General features: G+C 63.0%; 1 protein-coding gene across 11 annotated transcripts in view; it reads right to left on the bottom strand.

The window, feature by feature from the left end:
- The window catches only part of KCNH2 (potassium voltage-gated channel subfamily H member 2), a 155,999-nt gene that overhangs the window by 71,637 nt on the left and 61,381 nt on the right, over window positions 1–22,981 (bottom strand). For all 11 annotated transcript variants that reach the window (XR_005593978.1, XM_039524175.1, XM_039524178.1 and 8 more), the window contains 3 exons: window positions 21,496–21,660; window positions 8,328–8,771; window positions 2,639–2,853 (listed from right to left, as the gene is read on the bottom strand). Coding sequence is in view for 10 of the 11 variants with exons in the window: in XM_039524175.1 (XP_039380109.1) it covers window positions 2,639–2,853; window positions 8,328–8,771; window positions 21,496–21,660 (824 nt within the window). In the remaining variant the exon portion in view is untranslated. The remainder of the gene's footprint in view (window positions 1–2,638; window positions 2,854–8,327; window positions 8,772–21,495; window positions 21,661–22,981) is intronic.

The following is a 22,981-nucleotide window of genomic DNA, read 5'->3' as shown; positions in this document are numbered from 1 at the left end:
GCCCTGCCCCAGCTCCCGCTGCCCTGCCCGGCACACGGCTCCCTGCACCCTGCCCGGCACCCGGCTCCCTGAGCTCTGCCCGGCACCCGGCTCCCTGCACCCTGCCTGGCACCCGGCTCCCTGAGCTCTGCCCGGCACCCAGATCCCCCTGCCCTGCTCGGCACCCTCTTCCCTGGTGAGCGCCAGCTGGTGGGGGAGGGGATTATGGGGCCGCCAGCAGCGGCGCAGGAATTAATTTCACTGCCAAGGCCCTGGGGCTGCTTCGCTCCTTAGCAGCTGGAGGGGAAGGAGCCCATGCGGAGCAGGGGGAGGGGATGAGGGGGCTGGGGGGGGCCTGTGGAGCTCACTGCCCAAGGGTGCTGCTGGGAACGCTGGGGTCCCTCCTGCCGCTGCACCCCAGTGCCTGGGGGCTCCCCACCTTCCCCAGAGGCAGCTGGCCCTGGCTGTGCCCAGGAGCAGGGCTAGCTCGGGGGGTCCCCGTGTGGGCGCATGTGCAGACACGTGTGGCTGCGTGTGCTGGCAGCATGCACACGCGTTCCCAGGAGGACGGCCAGGCGTGTGGGAGCACATGTGCCTATGTTGCTGTGTCACTCAGCATGTGCACACGCATGTTGGGGCGTGCTGGCCCCTCCATGCCCCTCCCCGGGGGCTCCCCACGCTCCGCTGCCCTCGTCCCTCCTCGAGAGCCGTGACCAGCCCGATGGGCGACAGCTTCTCCTCGACGGCCCCACGCGGCCTCGCACCACAGGGTCTGCCTGCAGCGCCGGCCCAGTGCCAGGGGCCACCCCTCAGCTCCTCTCCTGCCCAGCCCCACTGCAGCGCCGGGCCCAGTGCCAGGGGCCAGCCCTCAGCTCCTCTCCTGCCCAGCCCCACTGCAGCGCTGGGGCCCAGTGCCAGGGGCCAGCCCGCAGCTCCTCTCCTGCCCAGCCCCACTGCAGCGCTGGGGCCCAGTGCCAGGGGCCAGCCCTCAGCTCCTCTCCTGCCCAGCCCCACTGCAGCGCCGGGCCCAGTGCCAGGGGCCAGCCCTCAGCTCCTCTCCTGCCCAGCCCCACTGCAGCGCTGGGGCCCGGTGCCAGGGGCCAGCCCTCAGCTCCTCTCCTGCCCAGCCCCACTGCAGCGCTGGGGCCCGGTGCCAGGGGCCAGCCCGCAGCTCCTCTCCTGCCCAGCCCCACTGCAGCGCTGGGGCCCAGTGCCAGGGGCCAGCCCTCAGCTCCTCTCCTGCCCAGCCCCACTGCAGCGCTGGGGCCCGGTGCCAGGGGCCAGCCCGCAGCTCCTCTCCTGCCCAGCCCCACTGCAGCGCTGGGGCCCAGTGCCAGGGGCCACCCCTCAGCTCCTCTCCTGCCCAGCCCCACTGCAGCGCTGGGGCCCAGGGCGGCTGCAGCTCCTGTGGGCGCAGCTTTTCCTGCGGGAGCCGGGGCGGGGGGCTGCAAAGGCGGCAGCAGCTGGCTCTGGCGGGCAGAGGGCAGGGGCGCGAGCCGCAGCGTCAGCCGCCCGGCCTGGCACAGCCCTCGGCACAGGCCCAGGACCTGGGAGGGGCTGCTCCCCGCAGAAGGGGAGGCCGGGCAGGGGGGAGGGCACGGGCAGCCCGGGGGCGCGAGGGCAGGAACCATCAACATTGCTTATTTTTTCAAGATTTAAACTTTAAAAACCAGGCCAACGTTTTGCCCCCCACCCCACCCCTGAGGACGAGACGCACACAGAGCCCCCGTCTGCCCAGCGCCCATGGGGAACTGCACTGGGCCCAGCACTGAGTGCCAACGGGGAGCCCCCCCGCCGAGCCTGCAGCCCGGTACCCTCTGCTGAGCTCCCGCTCTGCTCCCTGCTGCCCAGCGCCCCCGCCGAGCCCCCGCCCCGCTCCCCGCAGCCCAGAACCCTCTGCTGAGCTCCCGCTCTGCTCCCTGCTGCCCAGCGCCCCCGCCGAGCCCCCGCCCCGCTCCCCGCAGCCCAGAACCCTCTGCTGAGCTCCCACTCTGCTCCCTGCAGCCCAGCGCCCCGCCGAGCCCCACCCAGCTCCCGCAGCCCAGCGCCCGCCGAGCCCCACCCAGCTCCCCGCAGCCCAGCGCCCCGCCGAGCCCCCTCCCGCAGCCCAGCACCCCGCCGAGCCCCGCCCTGCTCCCGCAGCCCAGAACCCTCTGCTGAGCTCCCGCTCTGCTCCCGCAGCCCAGCGCCCCGCCGAGCCCCCTCCCGCTCCCCGCAGCCCAGAACCTCTGCTGAGCTCCCGCTCTGCTCCCCGCAGCCCAGCGCCCCGCCGAGCCCCCTCCCGCAGCCCAGCGCCCCGCCGAGCCCCCTCCCGCAGCCCAGCACCCCGCCGAGCCCCTCCCGCTCCCGCAGCCCAGAACCCTCTGCTGAGCTCCCGCTCTGCTCCCGCAGCCCAGCGCCCCGCCGAGCCCCTCCCCGCAGCCCAGCGCCCCGCCGAGCCCGCCCAGCACCCCGCCGAGCCCCCGCCCCGCAGCCCAGCGCCCCCGCCGAGCCCCCGCCCAGCGCCCCCGCCGAGCCCCTGCTCAGTGAGCATCAGCCTCTCCAGGCGGGTGCCCCAGGACTCTGCCATCGCAGCCGCCCCGGCAGGCCCCAGCTCGCTGCCAGGCAAGACCACAAGCCGCTCCCCGTTCCCCGCAGGAAGCCCCCCAACGGGCCTCACCTGGGTGACCTTCTCGGTGACGTTGTGCGTCCGGTCCTTCAGCCGGGTGGGCGCGATGATCTCCCGCTCGCTGGCCGGCGAGGGCAGCAAGGCCTCGGCCTTGAAGTCCACGAAGTTGAGCGTGATCTGCGGGATCCTGCTGATGGCCCGGTAGCGCATCAGGTCCGAGTCCGAGGTGGAGCTCAGCTGGCTGCTGCGCAGGTTGTTCATGGCGCCTGAGGAGAAGAGGGCGCGAGGGTCGGGGGCAGGCGGCACACAGGGCCCTGCCCCCGGCAGGAGGCAGCAGCTCTGGGAACTGCCCTAGGGACAAGGAGACACGGGCACAGACAGGCTCCAGGCTCGGTGTGGGCGGGACAGACCCCGCGCCAGCTCCCCCGGGGCTCGGTGTGGGCGGGACAGACCCCGCGCCAGCTCCCCTGGGGCTCGGTGTGGGCAGGACAGACCCCGCGCCAGCTCCCCCGGGGCTCGGTGTGGGCGGGACAGACCCCGCGCCAGCTCCCCTGGGGCTCGGTGTGGGCAGGACAGACCCCACGTCAGCTCCCCTGGGGCTTGGTGTGGGCGGGACAGACCCCGCCCCAGCTTCGCTGGGGCTCAGTGTGGGCGGGACAGACCCCCTGGGGCTCGGTGTGGGTGGGCAGGACAGACCCCGCGCCAGCTCCCCTGGGGCTCGGTGTGGGCGGGACACACCCCGCGCCAGCTCCCCTGGGGCTCGGTGTGGGCGGGACAGACCCCGCGCCAGCTCCCCTGGGGCTCGGTGTGGGCGGGACAGACCCCGCGCCAGCTCCCCTGGGGCTCGGTGTGGGCGGGACAGACCCCGCGCCAGCTCCCCTGGGGCTCAGTGTGGGCGGGACAGACCCCGCGCCAGCTCCCCTGAGGCTCGGTGTGGGTGGGACACACCCGCGCCAGCTCCCCTGGGGCTCAGTGTGGCGGGACACACCCGCGCCGGCTCCCCTGGGGCTCGGTGTGGGCGGGACAGACCCCGCGCCGGCTCCCCTGGGGCTCGGTGTGGGCGGGACACACCCCGCGACAGCTCCCCTGGGGCTCGGTGTGGGCGGGACACACCCCGCGCCAGCTCCCCTGGGGCTCGGTGTGGGCGGGACAGACCCCGCGCCAGATCCCCTGGGGCTCGGTGTGGGCAGAACAGACCCCGCGTCAGCTCCCATGGGGCTCGGTGTGGGCGGGACACACCCCGCACCAGCTCCCCTGGGGCTCGGTGTGGGCGGAACAGACCCCGCACCAGCTCCCCTGGGGCTCGGTGTGGGCGGGACAGACCCCGCGCCAGCTCCCCTGGGGCTCAGTGTGGGCGGGACAGACCCCGCGCCAGCTCCCCTGGGGCTCGGTGTGGGCGGGACAGACCCCGCGCCAGCTCCCCTGGGGCTCGGTGTGGGCGGGACACACCCCGCACCAGCTCCCCTGGGGCTCGGTGTGGGCGGGACAGACCCCGCGCCAGCTCCCCTGGGGCTCGGTGTGGGCGGGACAGACCCCGCGTCAGCTCCCCTGGGGCTCGATGTGGGCGGGACACACCCCGCGCCGGCTCCCCCAGGGCTCGGTGTGGGCGGGACAGACCCCGCGCCAGCTCCCCTGGGGCTCGGTGTGGGCGGGACAGACCCCGCACCAGCTCCCCTGGGGCTCGGTGTGGGCGGGACACACCCCGCGCCAGCTCCCCTGGGGCTCGGTGTGGGCGGGACAGACCCCGCGCCAGCTCCCCTGGGGCTCGGTGTGGGCGGGACAGACCCCGCGCCAGCTCCCCTGGGGCTGGGTGTGGGCGGGACAGACCCCGCGCCAGCTCCCCTGGGGCTGGGTGTGGGCGGGACAGACCCCCTGGGGCTCGGTGTGGGCGGGACAGACCCCGTGTCAGCTCCCATGGGGCTCGGTGTGGGCGGGACAGACCCGTGCCAGCGCCCGGGAGCTGGGGGTGGGTGGGAGATCCGTGCCGGCGCCCCGGGGCTGGGGGTGCAGCTGAGGCGCGAGAGGCAGGCTGTGGGGGCTGGGCTGGGCTCTGGATGGGGAGGTGGTGAGTAGCTGTAACGCTCTCCCCGTGGGGGTCTGGGGGCCGTAGCGCTGCTCCCCGGGGGCCAGGGTCCTGGCCAGGCCCCTCCCATGGGAGTCCACCCGTCCCCAGCCAGTCAATAGCCTGGGCCCCTCCCCACGGCACTAACGGGGGTGGGGCTGGACAGGGGACTGCTGGGCCCGCAGCTCCGCTTCAGCAGGGTCACACTGGGCGCTATGTCGGGGAAAAGTGTGTGTGCACCTGTGTGTGTGTCCGAGTGTGTACATGCAGGTGTGTGTCCATCTGTGTGTGTGCACCTGTGTGTGTCCCCGAGTGTGTGCGTGCAGGTGTGTGTCCGTCTGTGTGTGTGTGCACCTGTGTGTGTCCCCGAGTGTGTGCGTGCAGGTGTGTGTCCGTCTGTGTGTGTGCACCTGTGTGTGTCCCCGAGTGTGTGCGTGCAGGTGTGTGTCCATCCATGTGTGTGCACCTGTGTGTGTCCCCGAGTGTGTGCGTGCAGGTGTGTGTCCATCCGTCCGTACCTGTGTGTGTCCCGGAGTGTGTGCGTGCAGGTGTCCATCCGTCCGTACCTGTGTGTGTCCCCGAGTGTGTGCATGCAGGTGTGTGTCCGTCTGTGTGTGTGCACCTGTGTGTGTCCCCGAGTGTGTGCGTGCAGGTGTGTGTCCATCCATGTGTGTGCACCTGTGTGTGTCCTCGAGTGTGTGCGTGCAGGTGTCCGTCCGTGTGCACCTGTGTGTGTCCCCAAGTGTGTGCGTGCAGGTGTGTGTCCATCCATGTGTGTGCACCTGTGTGTGTCCCCGAGTGTGTGCATGCAGGTGTGTGTCCATCCATGTGTGTGCACCTGTGTGTGTCTCCGAGTGTGTGCGTGCAGGTGTGTGTCCATCCATGTGTGTGCACCTGTGTGTGTCCCCAAGTGTGTGCGTGCAGGTGTGTGTCCGTCCGTGTGTGTGCACCTGTGTGTGTCCCCGAGTGTGTGCGTGCAGGTGTGTGTCCGTCTGTGTGTGCGCACCTGTGTGCGTGTGTGTACAGCTGTCTGTGTGTCCGTGTGTGTGCACCTGTGTGTGTGTGTGTGTGTGTGTGTGTGTCCATGTGTGTGCATCTGTCTGTTTGTCCGTGTGTGTGTGTGCACCTGTCTGTGTGTCCGTTTGTGCATGTCTGTGTGTCCATGTGTGTGTGCACCTGTCTGTGTCCGTGTGCGTGTGTCCATGTGCACCTGTCTGTGTGTCCGTGTGTGTGTGTGCAGGTGTGTGTCCGTCGGTGTGTGTGTGCACCTGTCTGTGTCCGTGTGTGTGTCCATGTGTGTGCATCTGTCTGTGCGTCTGTGTGTGTGTGTGTGTGTGTGCAGGTGTGTGTGTGTCCGTGTGTGTACACCTGTCTCTGCGTCCATGTGTGTGTGTGCGTGTGTGTGCAGGTGTGCGTCCATGTGTGTCTGTGCAGGTGTGTGTGCACCTGTTTGTGTGTCCGTGTGTGTGCGTGCAGGTGTGTGTGTGTGCAGGTGTGTGTCTGTATGTGTGTGTGTGCAGGTGTCTGTGTGTGTGTGCACATATCTGTGTGTCCGTGTGTGTGTGTGTGTGCAGGTGTATGTATGTCCATCTGTGTGTGCACCTGTCTGTGTGTCCATATGTGTGTCTGCAGGTGTGTGTGTACATTTGTAGGCACATGTATGTGTGTCCGTGTGTGTGTGTGTGTGCAGGTGTCTGTGTATGTCTGTGTGTGTGCACCTGTCTGTGTGTCCGTGTGTGTGTGCAGGTGTGTGTCTGTCCATGTGTGTGCACCTGTCTGTGTCGGTGTGTGTGTGTGTGCAGGTGTGCGTGCCGTACCTGTGCTGTATGGCGGTGCCCTGCCCTGCCCTGCCCCGCGCGTGCCGTACCTGTGCTGTATGGCGGTGCCCTGCCCTGCCCAGCGCATGCCGTACCTGTGCTGTATGGCGGTGCCCTGCCCCGCGCGTGCCGTACCTGTGCTGTATGGCGGTGCCCTGCCCTGCCCCGCGTGCGCACCTGTGCTGTATGGCGGTGCCCTGCCCTGCCCCACGTGCCGTGCACCTGTGCTGTCTGGCGGTGCCCTGCCCCGCGTGCCGTACCTGTGCTGTATGGCGGTGCCCTGCCCTGCCCCGCGCGTGCCGTACCTGTGCTGTCTGGCGGTGCCCTGCCCTGCCCCGCGCGTGCCGTACCTGTGCTGTATGGCGGTGCCCTGCCCTGCCCCGCGCGTGCCGTACCTGTGCTGTATGGCGGTGCCCTGCCCCGCGCGTGCCGTACCTGTGCTGTATGGCGGTGCCCTGCCCCGCGCGTGCCGTACCTGTGCCGTATGGCGGTGCCCTGCCCCGCGCGTGCCGTACCTGTGCTGTATGGTGGTGCCCTGCCCTGCCCAGCACGTGCCGTACCTGTGCTGTATGGCGGTGCCCTGCCCTGCCCAGCGCGTGCCGTACCTGTGCTGTATGGCGGTGCCCTGCCCTGCCCTGCCCAGCGCGTGCCTTTCCTGTGCTGTATGGCGGTGCCCTGCCCCGCGTGCATCTGTGCTGTATGGCGGTGCCCTGCCCCGCGTGCCGTACCTGTGCTGTATGGCGGTGCCCTGCCCGCGCGTGCGTACCTGCGCTGTATGGCGGTGCCCTGCCCGGCGCGTGCCGTAGCTGTGCTGTCTGGCGGTGCCCTGCCCCGCGCGTGCCGTACCTGTGCTGTATGGCGGTGCCCTGCCCCGCCCGTGCCGTACCTGTGCTGTATGGCGGTGCCCTGCCCTGCCCCGCGCGTGCCGTACCTGTGCTGTATGGCGGTGCCCTGCCCTGCCCAGCGCGTGCCGTACCTGTGCTGTATGGCGGTGCCCTGCCCTGCCCAGCGCGTGCCGTACCTGTGCTGTATGGCGGTGCCCTGCCCAGCGCGTGCCGTACCTGTGCTGTATGGCGGTGCCCTGCCCTGCCCAGCCCGTGCCGTCCCTGTGCTGTAGGGCGGTGCACTGCCCTGCCCCGCGTGCGCACCTGTGCTGTGCTGTATGGCGGTGCCCTGCCCTGCCCCGCGTGCCGTGCCTGTGCTGTATGGCGGTGCCCTGCCCTGCCCCGCGCGTGCCGTACCTGTGCTGTATGGCGGTGCCCTGCCCTGCCCCGCGCGTGCCGTACCTGTGCTGTATGGCGGTGCCCTGCCCGGCCCCGCGTCGCACCTGTGCTGTATGGCGGTGCCCTGCCCTGCCCCGCGTGCCGTACCTGTGCTGTATGGCGGTGCCCTGCCCTGCCCCGCGTGCCGCACCTGTGCTGTATGGCGGTGCCCTGCCCTGCCCAGCGCGTGCGTCGCACCTGTGCTGTATGGCGGTGCCGTGCCCTGCCCAGCGCGTGCCGTTCCGGTGCTGTCTGGCGGTGCCCTGCCCTGCCCCGCGTGCCGTACCTGTGCTGTATGGCGGTGCCCTGCCCTGCCCAGCGTGCCGTACCTGTGCTGTATGGCGGTGCCCTGCCCTGCCCAGCGCGTGCCGTACCTGTGCTGTATGGCGGTGCCCTGCCCTGCCCAGCGCGTGCCGTACCTGTGCTGTATGGCGGTGCCCTGCCCTGCCCCGCGCGTGCCGTACCTGTGCTGTATGGCGGTGCCCTGCCCTGCCCCGCGCGTGCCGTACCTGTGCTGTATGGCGGTGCCCTGCCCTGCCCCGCGCGTGCCGTACCTGTGCTGTATGGCGGTGCCCTGCCCTGCCCCGCGCGTGCCGTACCTGTGCTGCCGTGGCGGTTGTGCCCCCGCCTGTCGCCCTCACCCTTCATGGCCTCGATGTCATCGACGGAGGAGGCGCGCCGCACACTGTGGCAGCTCTCCCGGGAGCGGCTGCGCGACAGGCTGCAGTTGGAGAAGGAGGCGTCCAGGTGGAGCCGGTCCCTGTCGGCGCGGGGTGACGAGTGGGTGACGGGGGGCTCCAGGCCTGCCTCGCCAGGCGGACCCCTCCCCGCCTCCAGCTCCACCAGGGCCCGGCGCTCCTCCAGCTGGGAGCCCAGGCAGCTGTTATCCAGGGAGGAAGTGACGTCGTCTGGAGCCCCCGACTCGCTGCTGGGCTTGGAGACGTCCACGATGACGCCATCCGGGCCCCCCTGGGGCAGCGACTGCTTGCTAGCCGTGAGCGCCAGCAGCGCGGGCAGCTTCAGCTTGAAGGACTTGCTGCGCCCTGTCGAGGAGAGGGGGTGAGGAAGGGCTGTGTGCCTCAGTTTCCCCGTGTGCTGCGTGTGTGAGGACGGGGGGGGGGGTTGCTGTTGCAGGGGACCAGGTGTGACCGCAAAGAGCAGCCAGTGACTGGTGGGGACCCAGCGCCTGGTGACAGGGAGGCCCCCCCAGCTCAGGAGCAGCCGGTTCTGGTCAGTGGGGGACAAAAGGCTGAGGAGAGAGGGGCCGGTGACCTGACCAGCTGGTTCCAGCCATCGCTCCCTCCAGGGGTGGGGAGATCGGGGGGGAGATCGGGGGGGCATTGTTCCCTCTGGGGTGGGGAAATCAGGGGGTCATTGCTCCTCTGGGGGAGATCGGGGGCATCGTTCCTCTGGGGTGGGGAGATCAGGGGTCATTGCTCCTCTGGGGAGATCGGGGGTCATTGTTCCCTCTGGGGGTGGGGAAATTGGGGCCATCACTCCCTCCGGGGTGGGGAGATCCGGGGCATCGCTCCCTCTGGGGGTGGGGAAATTGGGGGGGCCATCACTCCCTCCGGGGGTGGGGAGATCCGGGGGGGCATCGCTCCCTCTGGGGGTGGGGAGATCATAAGAATATAAGAATGGCCGCACTGGGTCAGACCAATCACTTAGTTTTGTGAGATCTTTCTGAAGTTCTTCACAATCTGCTTTGGTCTTAACTATCTTGAGCAGTTTAGGATCATCTGCAAACTTTGCCACCTCACTGTTTACCCCTTTCTCCAGATCATTTATGAATAAATTGAATAGGATTGGTCCTAGGACTGACCCTTGGGGAACACCACTAGCTACCCCCTCCATTCTGAGAATTTACCATTTATTCCTACCCTTTGTTCCCTGTCCTTTAACCAGTTCTCAGTCCATGAAAGGACCTTCCCTTTTATCCCATGACAAAAGACGGTTACTCACCATTGTAACTGTTGTTCTTCGAGATGTGTTGCTCACATCCATTCCAGTTAGGTGTGCGCGCGCCGCGTGCACGTCCGTCGGAAGATTTTTAGCCTAGCAACACTCGGTGGGTCGGCTGGCGCCCCCTGGAGTGGCGCCGTTATGGCGCCGGATATATACCCCTGCCGACCCGACGGCCCCTCAGTTCCTTCTTGCCGGCTACTCCGACAGAGGGGAAGGAGGGCGGGTCTGGAATGGATATGAGCAACACATCTTGAAGAACAACAGTTACAACGGTGAGTAACTGTCTTTTCTTCTTCGAGTGATTGCTCCTATGCATTCCAGTTAGGTGACTCCCAAGCCTTACGTAGGTGGTGGGGTCGGAGTGAGATGTTGCAGAATGCAAAACTGCTGAGCCAAATGCCGCGTCATCTCTGGGCTGTTGGACCAGTGCATAATGTGAGGCAAAGGTGTGGACCGAGGACCAGGTAGCTGCGCAACAGATCTCCTGGATGGGAACGTGGGCCAGGAAAGCGGCAGAAGAAGCCTGAGCCCTGGTGGAATGTGCAGTGAGGTGGCTCGATGGAACATGGGCCAAGTCACAGCAGGTGCGGATGCAGGACGTCACCCAAGGTGAAATCCTCTGGGAGGAGACAGGTAGGCCCTTCGTTCGGTCTGCCACTGCGACGAAGAGTTGGGGCGTCTTTCGAAAGGGCTTTGTTCGTTCAATATAAAAGGCGAGAGCCCTACGGACGTCTAGGGAGTGCAGCTGCTGTTCCCGGCGTGACAAGTGCAGCTTTGGGAAGAAGACCGGAAGGAAAATGTCTTGATTGACATGGAAGGCTGATACCACTTTAGGGAGGAAGGTCGGGTGTGGTCGCAGCTGTACCTTGTCCTTGTGAAACACTGTATACGGGGGATCCACAGTGAGGGCCCGAAGCTCGGAGACTCGTCTTGCCGATGGAATGGCGACGAGGAAGGCCGTCTTCCAGGACAGGTACAGCAGTGAGCAGGTGGCTAGCGGTTCGAAGGGAGCACCCATAAGCTTGGCTAGAACTAGACTGAGGTCCCAGGTCGGGGCGGGACGTCGGACCTGTGGGTACAAACGTTCCAAGCCCTTGAGGAACCTCGAAACCATGGGGTGAGAGAAGACCGAATGGCCACTCTCCCCTGGGTGAAAGGCAGAGATGGCCGCCAAATGCACCTTTATTGATGAGACCGCTAGGCCTTGTTGTTTCAGGGACCAGAGGTAGTCCAAGACAGTAGGAACTGTTACCTGGGTGGGAACAGCGTTACGCTGAGCGCACCAGCAGGAGAAACGCTTCCACTTGGCCAGATATGTCAACCTAGTGGAAGGCTTCCTACTGCCCAGGAGCACGTGTTGTACCGAGGCAGAGCAACGTAACTCGGACTGGCTTTACCACGCAGCAACCACGCTGTGAGGTGAAGAGACTGTAGGTCTGGGTGGTGAAGTCTGCCATGGTCCTGAGTTATGAGATCCGGGCAGAGTGGAAGGGGAATCGGGTTGGCCACTCCAGGTCGAACAACATGGTGTACCAGTGCTGCCTCGGCCACGCTGGAGCGATCATGATCAGGTGGGCCCTGTCTCTGCGGAGCTTGAGCAGGACCCTGTGGACCAGCGGGAACGGTGGAAAGGCCTAGAGTAGATGGCTCATCCACGGTATCAGGAATGCGTCTGAGAGGGAGCCCGGGGAGCGACCCTGGAAGGAGCAGAACACGTGGCACTTCCAATTCTCGTGAGAGGCGAAGAGGTCTATGTGGGGAAAGCCCCACTTCCGGAAAACAGAATGGATGCCGTCCGGACGAATTGATCACTCGTGAGACAGGAAGGATCTGCTGAGGCGATCCGCCAGGGTGTTCAGAACTCCTGGGAGAAAGGACGCTACCAGATCGATCGAGTGGGCTACGCAAAAGTCCCAGAGCTGAATGGCTTCCTGACAAAGGAGGGAGGAGCGTGCTCCGCCCTGCTTGTTTATGTAAAACATGGCCGTTGTGTTGTCCGTAAACACCGAGACACAACGGCCTTGGAGACACTCTCTAAACACCTGGCACGCGAGGCGAACCACCCTCAGCTCCTGCACATTGATGTGTAAGGTTAGTTCTTGAACAGACCAAAGGCCTTGAGTGCGGAGACCCTCGAGTTGGGCACCCCAACCCAGAGATGACGCGTCCGTGGTTAGGGCCATCGAAGGTTGAGGTAGCTGGAATGGCATCCCTGCACAGACCAGGGTGGGAGTCAGCCACCAGGCCAAGGAGCCTAGGACGCTCGTGGGAATCGTGAGGATCGTGTCCAGGCTGTCTCGGCCCGACCGGTATACCGAGGTGAGCCAAGTTTGAAGTGGACGGAGGCGTAGTCTGGCGTGTTTGGTCACGAAGGTGCAGGCAGCCATGTGGCCTAGGAGGCTGAGACAAGTGCGAGCCGAGGTTGTCAGGAAGTTTTGGAGGCCTTGAATAATTGTTACCATCTCCTGAAACCGAGGCTGTGGTAGGCAGGCTCTGGCGAGGCTGGAGTCCAGGATTGCCCCATTGAAGTCTATTCTCTGTGTGGGAACCAGAGTGGACTTCTCTATATTGATCATCAGGCCTAGTCGCCTGAAGAGATCTTTGACGATGCCCACATGACGGCTCACTTGCGTCTTGGAGGTCCCTCGAATGAGCCAATCGTCGAGATACGGGAAGATGTGCACTCGACGACGATGGAGAGAGGCGGCGACTACAGCCGTGCATTTTGTGAATACTTGTGGGGCCGTGGAAAGGCCGAATGGAAGGACCGTAAATTGAAAATATTGATGGTTGACCACAAAACGGAGGTACCGTCTGTGTGGTGGTAAATTGCGATGTGGAAATACATGTCCTTCATATTGAGGGCGGCATACCAGTCTCCAGGATCCAATGACGGGATGATGGTCCCCAGGGTTACCATGCGGAACTTTAACTTTATCATGAATTTGTTGAGTTCTCGCAGGTCTAGGATTGGTCTTAGACCTCCCTTCGCCTTGGGGATTAGGAAGTAGCAGGAATAAAACCCCTTGCCCCTCAAGTCTTTCGGTACCTCCTCTATGGCTCCCATGGTGAGGAGCGTCCGTACCTCTTGTAAGAAGAATTGCTCGTGAGAGGGGTCCCTGAAGAGGGACGAGGAGGAGGGGTGGGAAGGTGGGGGCGAAACAAACTGAAGGTGGCATCCCAATTCCACCATGCGTAGGACCCAACGATCCGATGTTAGCTGGGAGCACGCAGGGAGGAAATGGGAGAGGCGGTTGTAGAAGGGTGGAAAAGGATCCTGGGAAACAACTTGAGCGTCTCTTCAAAAGTTCGGTTTGGGCCCCGCCGGTGGTTATGGGGGGCCCTGATTTTGACCCCCTTGGGGCCCAGACTGCCTTCTGCGATTGCCCCGGCCGCGCCTTCTGCCGAAGTCCTGTTGCGGCCTAGGCGGGGGGTAAGGGCGGTGAGGCTGAGGACGGAAGGACCTGCACTGGGTCACCGGGGTGTGTATCCCTCGCGAGCACATGATCACCCTGTTGTCCTTTAGGCTTTGCAGCCTAGGGTCAGTGTGACGTTATTGATATAAATGGGGACCATATAGAACATGGGTTGCAACCAAGGTCCTGTAGTGGCACCAAATCCTAAGTAAAGGGGGTCATATAAGGTGTCTAAGACCAGGTTCCGGGTTGCTGGTTATAATTATGCTGTCTGTATGTCTGTATCATTTTTAGTTGAAGTTATGAATGTTGGCTCTATGCTGTCAATATTTCAAGTTTGTGCTGTGCTTCTGGGGGAAGCCTCCCAGACAAGCTGGTGTTAGCTCTGCCTAGCCTGTTTGATGGCCCATTAGGGACCATTAAGGACACAATGGACCCATGGAGAGAAGGCAGACACGCCTTGTGACTCAGCAAAGTATGCAGGGACTGGCTCATGTGACTCAAGGCTCCATTTTGCTGTAAAATTCCACAGTGAAGACAAAGGGATTCTTACACCTGGAAAAGTCTATATAAGCCTAATGCCTCATCTCCATCTTGTCTTCAACCCTGCTTCTGACCTCTGGAGGGACTTTGTTACAAACTGAAGCTTTACACAGGGGACTGAACGACCCATCCCGGTGGGGGATGTATTCCAGAGACTTAATCAAAACCTGCAGTTTACTCCAGCACTGCTGCAAGCCTGAACTAAGAACTTTGCCATTACTGTATGTAATTGATTGCATTTAACCAATTCTACCTCTCTTCTCTACCTTTTTCCCTTTGTAAATAAACCTTTAGATTTTAGATTCTAAAGGATTGGCAACAGCGTGATTTGTGGGTAAGATCTGATGTGCATATTGACCTGGGTCTGGGGCTTGGTCCTTTGGGATCGAGGGAACCTTTTTCTTTTATTGGGGTGTTGGTTTTCATAACCATTTATCCCCAGGACGAGTGCACTGGTGGTGATACTGGGAGACTGGAGTGTCTAAGGAAATTGCTTGTGTGACTTGTGGTTAGCCAGTGGGGTGAGACCAAAGTCCCTTTTGTCTGGCTGGTTTGGTTTGCCTTAGAGGTGGAAAAACCCCAGCCTAGGGCTGTAACTGCCCTGTTTGAGCAATTGGTCCTGATTTGGCACTCTCAGTTGGGTCCCACCAGAACCGCTCCGTCACAGTCAGTCTTTTCGGAAAATAGCCCTTGGCCTTCAAAGGGCAAATCTTGCAGAGTTTGCTGTAACTCAGGTGGAAGGCCTGACACCTGAAGCCAGGATATTCTCCTCATGGCCACTCCTGAAGCCAGAGTCCTGGCTGCTGAGTCGGCTGCGTCCAATGAGGTTTGGAGAGAGGTTCTTGCCACCTTCTTTCCTTCTTCCAAGAGGGCTGCAAACTCCTGGCGGGAGTCTTGGGGAAGTAGCTCCGTGAATTTCCCCAGAGACGCCCAGGTGTTGTAACTGTAGCGACTGAGTAGGGCCTCTGGTTTGCCACCCTGAGTTGGAGGCCCCCAGCAGAGTACACTTTGCGGCCCAACAAGTCCATGTGCCGAGCCTCCTTGGACTTGGGAGCAGGAGCTTGCTGGCCATGGCGCTCCCTCTTGCTGACCGATTGCACGACTAGGGAGCAGGGAGGAGGGTGCACGTACAGATATTCGTACCCTTTAGAGGGTACCATGTACTTCTGCTCTACTCCCCTGGCTGTGGGGGGGATAGAGGCTGAGGATTGCCAGATGGTTGTGACGTTATGAGTGTAATAGAATATCTTATTGAAAGCTGACAGGCAGGGCCGGCTCTACATATTCAGCCGCCCCAAGCAGTCATGCGCGGGAGACGCCCCGGAGCCCCGGGAGCAGTGGACTTCCCGCTGGCTTGACTGGTGAGGGTCCGCTAGTCGCGCGGCTTGGCTGGACCTCCCGCAGCTGCAGACGGTTGGCTGGTCCGGCGGCTCCGGTTGAGCTGCCGCAGTCATGCCTGCGGGAGGTCCAGCCGGGCCGCGCGACCAGCGAACCGTCCGCAGTCACGCCTGTGGCAGGTCCGGACGTCCCGGGGCTCCGGTGGACCTCCCGCAGGCATGACTGCGGCAGGTCCGCCGGCCCAATCTGCCGCCCCTGACGACAACTGCCGCCCCACGCGCGTGCTTGTCGCGCTGGGGTCTGGAGCCGGCCCTGCTGACAGGGCCAGAAGGAGTTAATTAACTCACCTCACCGACTGACCTGACCCAGGGGTGAACCCTGAGGACGGGTTAAGAAGATATGTAAATGACTAGAGCTTTGAAATGCAAGTCTGCATTGGTAGAGGTAGAAGGGGAGATGTTTGCTCAGGTCTTGTGATGGCAGCAAACAAGTCTTGTCTATTGCTAGAGTTTTAATTCAAAGATCAAAAAAGGAATATTAACATTTATGATGATACTTGAGTGAAATAGTGTGATTGTCTATGTGTCTCTTTGAAGGTTGTGCTAACCTGTATCTGAACTGTTTAATGGATAAATTACCCTGGGCTAATTGCCAGGATGTTTGGGAGAAGGAGAGTGAAGCCTATTGTTTTCTCAGGCCGAAAGGCTGCTGGAAATGTATAAGAACCTGGGACACGATCCTGCTTCATCTCAGATCTGCTTTGGGTTTCAAGAGGGGGAAACCTTAAGCCCCAAGGATTGAGATCCCCAGTCACTGACTGGAGCCACCCTGAATATGGACATTGGACTGTAACCTCTGGACTATTTCTAAAAGGACTTTTGGCAACTACAAGCTCATCTCTGCTGTGTATCTGAACCTCAAGAATTGAATTCAAGTCTGTCTGTAGCTTGATCTTTTAACCAACTCTCTCTCTTTTCTTTTTTAATAAATGTTAGCTTAGTTAATAAGAATTGGCTGTAGCGTGTATTTTGGGTAAGATCTAAGTTATAATTGGACCTGGGTATGTGGCTGATCCTTTGGGGTTGGAAGAACCTTTTCGTTTCTATGATATAAGATTCTCAGTAATCATCATCATATCTGACAGGTGTGTCTGGCCGGAGGCCTGAGGCTGGGCACTTTAAGGGAACTGCGTGGTTTGGATTTCTAAGTGACCAGTGAGGTGCTGTAGAAGCTGTTTTGTGCTGGTTGGTAAATCTGAGTATTGGAACAACCACCAGCGTTTGGGGTTTGTCTGCCCCGTTTGGTTTGCAGTTCACCCTAATTGAGTGACCTCAGCTGGCTCCCACGGGCAGCACCGTCACAGTGGTACCAGCGCTCGCCTGTATAGTGCGAATAAAAGGCAGGGCCACTCTTGTAGGGGTGTCAGCTGATAAAATATCCACCACTGGGTCCTCTATTTCCGGGACCTCCTCCACCTGAAGATTCATGCTCTGAGCCACTCGTCTCAGAAGGTCTTGATGAGCCCTCAGGTCAATCGGGGGAGGGCCGGGGGAGGATGTCCCGCCACCGCCTCATCTGGTGAGGAGGGAGAGGAGAGGCCAGGGACAAGAGGGTCCTATGGGGGCTCTTGTTCTTGGGGGGGGGGTGTCAGGCTCAGGTGGGGCCTGGGTGTCTGCCGGTGGAACCGAAGCCTCAGCCGTACCCATGGGGGGGGTGGCGCGGCTTACGGTCGCCTCTGGCACCCGCTGTTCCGATGGCACGGACCAGGGTGCATCTGGGGGAGCACCTTGGGCTTGGTGGTATGCCCAAGGTGTCCAGAACGACCACTGATGGGGGCCTTGCTCGAGGCCTTGGCTCTCCTGGAACACGCGGCTGGGCACGTCCGAGTCACGGTCCTGTGCACAGGAAGCGCTGCCAGCATGAGATGACCCCGAGGTGTGTCTCGACGGCCAAGGAGGTGCTGAGGGACCCTGAGAAGGAGCCACGTCTCGAGATGGTCTTTCTTGGGACGGCACCAGGGAGCGGTACCAGGAGCTGTAACGGTACCGTGAACGAGACCGGGACCTACAACCGTATCGGTGCTGGGAGGTCGACTGGGATCTTGAAGCTCTTCGCCTAGAATAGCTGCGAGATGCGCGGTCCCGGGAGCAGTCCCGGGAGTCCCGGGCAGGCAAATGGGAAGCTGAGCGGTGCCGCAAGTGTAACCGGTACCGTGATGGAGAGCGGTGCCGGGACTGCGAGCGGCGTCAGTACCGGGATCGGCGACGGGACCGAGATCTTGATCGGTGCCTGTCAGCGGTGCCGACGGAGGGCGGCCTTAGCAGGGCAGGCTTGCCAATAGACTGAATGACCCACACCGGCAGTGCCGGGGGCTGAGGCAGTGCGGTCTCCGTCATCGCGATCAAATCCCTCGCAGTGGAAAAGGTCTCCGGGGTAGACGGGACAGTGAGCTCGACCACAGCGTGAGCTGGGGAGCTTTCAAGCACCGGACTCGACGGCCCTTGCGGGACCGGAATCGACGATGCCGAAGCTAGCGGTGCCGCGGCAGGTGTCAGTGCTGGGCGATCCGCCTTAGGCGGGTGCTCCGACTGTGGTGCGGACGGCACCGAACCAGCGGGAGCCTTATGATGCTTCCTGACTCGCGGGGACAGGGAGCGGTGCCGAGCCGACATCGGTGCCGGCGACGGTCGGTGCCGGGGGGCCTTTGTGGTACCAGGGCAATCCGGAGCCGAAAGAGCGCTTCTCCCTGATGTAGACTGTCCAGCGCTCAGTGCCGAGGGTGTTGGACTAAGAGCTGCCTCCATCAGGAGCTGTTTGAGACGAAAGTCCTGCTCCTTCTTTGTCCTCGGCTTAAAGGCCTTACCGATCCGGCTCTTGTCTGGGAGATGGGATTCCCCTAGGCGCTTGAGGCAGGAGTAGTGGGGATCCCCTATTGGCATCGGCTTTTGGCAGGCCGAGCACGGTTTGAATCCCGGTGACCCGGGCATGAGCCCCGGTACTGGGGGGGGGGGGAAAGGGGCTAATCCCCGATCCCCTCACAACTATATACACTAACTATATATACAAACGACTAAAACTAACTAACACTATAAAATTGGAACTATATACACAGCTATCAGTAAAGAACTATGAGTAGCTAGGGAAGTGGAGATCAGCTAAGCCGCGCTCCACTGTTCCAACGACCGACACGGGCGGTAAGAAGGAACTGAAGGGCTGTTGGGTCGGCTGGGGTATATATCCGGCGCCATGGCAGCGCCACTCCAGGAGGCGCCCAGCCGACCCACCGAGTGTTGCTAGGGTAAAAATCTTCCGACGAACGTGCACGTGGCGCGCACACACCTAACTGGAATCGATATGAGCAAGCACTCAAAGAAGAACTTAATTTACTTAAGAGCCTTCGGTGAGGGACCTTGTCAAAGGCTTTCTGGAAATCTAAGTACACTGTGTCCACTGGATCCCCCTTGTCCACATGTTTGTTGACCCCTTCAAAGAACTCTAATAGATTAGTATCAGAGGGGAGCCGTGTTAGTCTGGATCTGTAAAGAGCAACAAAGAGTCCTGTGGCACCTTATAGACTAACAGACGTTTTGGAGCATGAGCTTTCATGGGTGAATACCCACTTCGTCAGACGAAAGCTCATGCTCCAATACATCTGTTAGTCTGTAAGGTGCCACAGGACTCTGTCGCTTTCTAATAGATTAGTAAGACACGATTTCCCTTTACAGAAACCATGTTGAGTTTTGCACAACAGTTTATGTTTTTCTATGTGTCTGACAATTTTATTCTTTATGATTGTTTCAACTAATTTGCCCGGTACCAACGTTAGACTTACCAGTCTGTAATTGCCGGGATCACCTCTAGAGCCCTTTTTAAATATTGGCGTTACATTAGCTAACTTCCAGTCATTGGGTACCGAAGCCGATTTAAAGGACAGGTTACAAACGTTAGTTAATAGTTCCGCAATTTCACATTTGAGTTCCTGCAGAACTCTTGGGTGAATGCCATCGGGTCCCGGTGACTTGGTAATGTTGAGTTTATCAATTAATTCCAAAACCTCCTCTAGTGACACTTCAATCTGTGACAGTTCCTCAGATTTGTCACCTACAAAAGCCAGCTCAGGTTTGGGAATCTCCCTAACATCCTCAGCCGTGAAGACTGAAGCAAAGAATCCATTTAGTTTCTCCGCAAGGACTTTATTGTCTTTAAGCGCTCCTTTTGTATCTCGATCGTCCAGGGGCCCCACTGGTTGTTTAGCAGCTTCCTGCTTCTGATGTACTTCAAAGGACGCTACCAGATCGATCGAGTGGGCTACGCAAAAGTCCCAGAGCTGAATGGCTTCCTGACAAAGGAGGGAGGAGCGTGCTCCGTCCTGCTTGTTTATGAAAAATATGGCCATTGTGTTGTCTGTAAACACCGAGACACAACGGCCTTTTCAAACTCCTCTTTGGCTTTTCTTATTACACTCCTGCACTTAATTTGGCAGTGTTTATGCTCCTTTCTATTTGCCTCACTAGGATTTGACTTCTACTCTTTAAAGGAAGTCGTTTTCTCTCTCACTGCTTCTTTTACATGGTTATTAAGCCACGGTGGCTCTTTTTTAGATCTTTTACTAAAAGATCGGGGGGGGGCATTGCTCCCTCGGGGTGTGGGGAGATCAGGGGTACAGCTCCTCGGGGGTGGGGAGATCGGGAGGTATTGCTCCCTCTGGAGGTGAGGAGATCGGGAGTATTGCTCCTTCGGGGGTGGGGAGATCGGGAGGTATTGCTCCTCCAGGGGTGAGGAGATCGGGGGTATTGCTCCTCGGGAGGTGGGGAGATTGGGCGGGTATTGCTCCTCGGGGGTATTGCTCCTCGGGGGTGGGGAGATCGGGGTATTGCTCCTCGGGGGTATTGCTCCCTCAGGGGTGGGGAGATCGGGGCTATTGCTCCCTCGGGGTATTGCTCCTCAGGGGTGGGGAGATCGAGTGTGCTCCTCGGGGTATTGCTCCTCGGGGGTGGGGAGATCGGGGTATTGCTCCTCGGGGGTATTGCTCCTCAGGGGTGGGGAGATCGGGGCTATTGCTCCTCGGGGTATTGCTCCCTCAGGGGTGGGAGATCGGGGTATTGCTCCCTCAGGGGTGTGCTCCCTCGGGGTGGGAGATCGGGGTATTGCTCCCTCAGGGGGTGGGGAGATCGGGGGGTATTGCTCCCTCAGGGGGGTATTGCTCCTCAGGGGTGGGGAGATGGGGCGTGTGCTCCTCGGGGTGGGGAGATGGGGGTATTGCTCCCTCAGGGTGGGGAGATGGGGGTATTGCTCCCTCGGGGTGGAGAGATTGGGGCATTGCTCCTCGGGGTGGGAGATGGGGCGGTATTGCTCCTCGGGGGTGGGGAGATGGGGGCATTGCTCCCTCAGGGTGGGGAGATGGGGCGGTATTGCTCCTCGGGGTGGGGAGATGGGGGTATTGCTCCTCGGGGTGGGAGATCGGGGTATTGCTCCCTCGGGGTATTGCTCCTCGGGGTGGGGAGATGGGGCATTGCTCCTCGGGGGTGGGAGATGGGGGCATTGCTCCTCGGGGTGGGGAGATGGGGCGGTATTGCTCCCTCGGGGTGGGGAGATCGGGGGCATTGCTCCCTTGGGGGTGGGGAGATCGGGGCATTGCTCCCTCGGGGTGGGAGATGGGGAGGCATTGCTCCCTCGGGGTGGGGAGATCGGGGGCATTGCTCCTCGGGGTGGGGAGATCGGGGGGGCATTGCTCCCTCAGGGGTGGGGAGATCGGGGCGGTATTGCTCCCTCGGGGGGTGGGGAGATGGGGGGGGCATTGCTCCTCGGGGGTGGGGAGATGGGGGCATTGCTCCTCGGGGTGGGGAGATCGGGGCATTGCTCCCTCAGGGGTGGGAGATGGGGGGGTATTGCTCCCTCGGGGGGTGGGGAGATGGGGGGGCATTGCTCCCTCGGGGGGTGGGGAGATCGGGGGGGCATTGCTCCCTCGGGGGGTGGGGAGATGAGGGGGGCATTGCTCCCTCGGGGGGTGGGGAGGGGACTCCCTGAGGGGCCCCGCAGAGCCAGGCTGCTGGAGGCTCAGAGAGGTGCGGCTCCAGGAGGTGACCCCGGAGGGTGGACCCCGAGTGGGGCTGTCGCACTCACAGGCCGCACGGAGCTGAGGGTGCCTGGGGCAGATGGCCCCCGTGGGTCAGACAGTGTCATGGCCATGCCTGGCGTGTGCCGGTGCTGGTACCTGTGCTGCGAGGGTCGGCAAGCCCCACAGCCAGCCTGCCCCAGAGCTCTGGGCTCAGCCCCCCCGGGCCCGTGAGCAGGGCAGCTCCCCTCCCTGGAGCCGGAGTGAAGAGCTGGGGAGGAGCCAGCCCCAGGCCAGGCCCATCCTGTGGGACAGGAACTGCTGGGTCCAGCTCGGTGCGGGAGGAGTGTGCCAGGCAGTGCCCCATGGGACAGGCACCCATGGCTCTGGCAGCTCCGTCCCCCCCATGGCGTCTCCGCCCCCCAGCTGTGGGGCGCTGCTGGGGCCTACCTGCAGGGAACCAGTTGGTGGGAGTCACCCAGTGGTTGGTGTCCTTGGCCGGGGAGCCCAGAAGCTGCTTCTCCAGCACCAGCTCGAAGTTGAGGATGAACATGATCACGGCCCCGTCCTCGCTCTTCACGGGCACCACGTCCACCAGGCACACGAAGCAGCTGCCTGCGGGAGCAGCCAGAGAGTCAGTCCCGGCTCCTGCCAGCGGCACCGCCCGGCTCCCCTGCCAGCGCCGTCGCCTCCCCCTGGCACCGGGCTCCAGAGCCCAGCTCCCCTGCCAGCGCCTTCGCCTGCCCCCTGGCACCGAGCCCCAGAGCCCGGCTCCCCTGCCAGCGCCTTCGCCTCCCCCTGGCACCGGGCCCCAGAGCCCGGCTCCCCTGCCAGCGCCGTCGCCTGCCCCCTGGCACCGGGCCCCAGAGCCCGGATTCCCTGCCAGCGCCGCCTGCCCCTGGCACCGGGCCCCAGAGCCCGGCTCCTGCCAGCGCCGCCGCCGGCCCCCTGGCACCGGGCCCCCGCGCCCAGCTCGCCTGCCTGCCCCCTGGCACCAGGCTCCAGAGCCCGGCTCCCCTGCCAGCGCCGTCGCCTGCCTGCCCCCTGGCACCAGGCTCCAGAGCCCGGCTCCCCAGCGCCGCCTGCCCCTGGCACCGAGCCCCAGAGCCCAGCTCCCCTGCCAGCGCCTTCGCCTGCCCCCTGGCACCGAGCCCCAGAGCCCGGCTCCCCTGCCAGCGCCTTCATTTGCCCCCTGGCACCGGGCCCCAGAGCCCGGCTCCCCTGCCAGCGCCTTCGCCTGCCCCCTGGCACCGGGCTCCAGAGCCCGGCTCCCCTGCCAGCGCCTTCGCCTGCCCCCTGGCACCGGGCCCCAGAGCCCAGCTCGCCTGCCTGCCCCCTGGCACCAGGCTCCAGAGCCCGGCTCCTGCCAGCGCCTTCGCCTGCCCCCAGGCACCGAGCCCCAGAGCCCCGCGCCCCTGCCAGCGCCGCCTGCCCCTGGCACCGAGCCCCAGAGCCCGGCTCCTGCCAGCGCCGTCTGCCCCCTGGCACCGGGCCCCAGAGCCCGGCTCCCCTGCCAGCGCCTTCGCCTGCCTGCCCCCTGGCACCGGGCCCCAGAGCCCGGCTCCCCTGCCAGCGCCTTCGCCTGCCCCCTGGCACCGAGCCCCAGAGCCCGGCTCCCCTGCCAGCACCTTCATCTGCCTGCCCCCGGGCACCGGGCCCCAGAGCCCGGCTCCCCTGCCAGCGCCTTCGTCTGCCTGCCCCCTGGCACCGGGTTCCAGCCAGCCCCAGAGCCCGGCTCCCCCGAGAGCCTTCGCCTGCCCCCTGGCACCAGGCCCCTGCCAGCCTCCCCGGGGAGAACCTGCCAGGAACATGGGGCCCCCCATTGCGGGATCCGGTTAGACGGGGGGGTGTAAGTGGCAGGGAAAGGCCTGGTGAGTGTGGGGCAGCCCCCACCCGCCTGCCCTCAGCCCCAGGCCCCTGGAGGCCAGACGGCGCA

This window comes from Mauremys reevesii, linkage group 2, assembly GCF_016161935.1.
Source record: "Mauremys reevesii isolate NIE-2019 linkage group 2, ASM1616193v1, whole genome shotgun sequence".
Classification (NCBI taxonomy): domain Eukaryota; kingdom Metazoa; phylum Chordata; order Testudines; family Geoemydidae; genus Mauremys; species Mauremys reevesii.
Note: the sequence above shows the minus strand (reverse complement) of the source record. Positions and strands in the feature narration are given on the sequence as shown.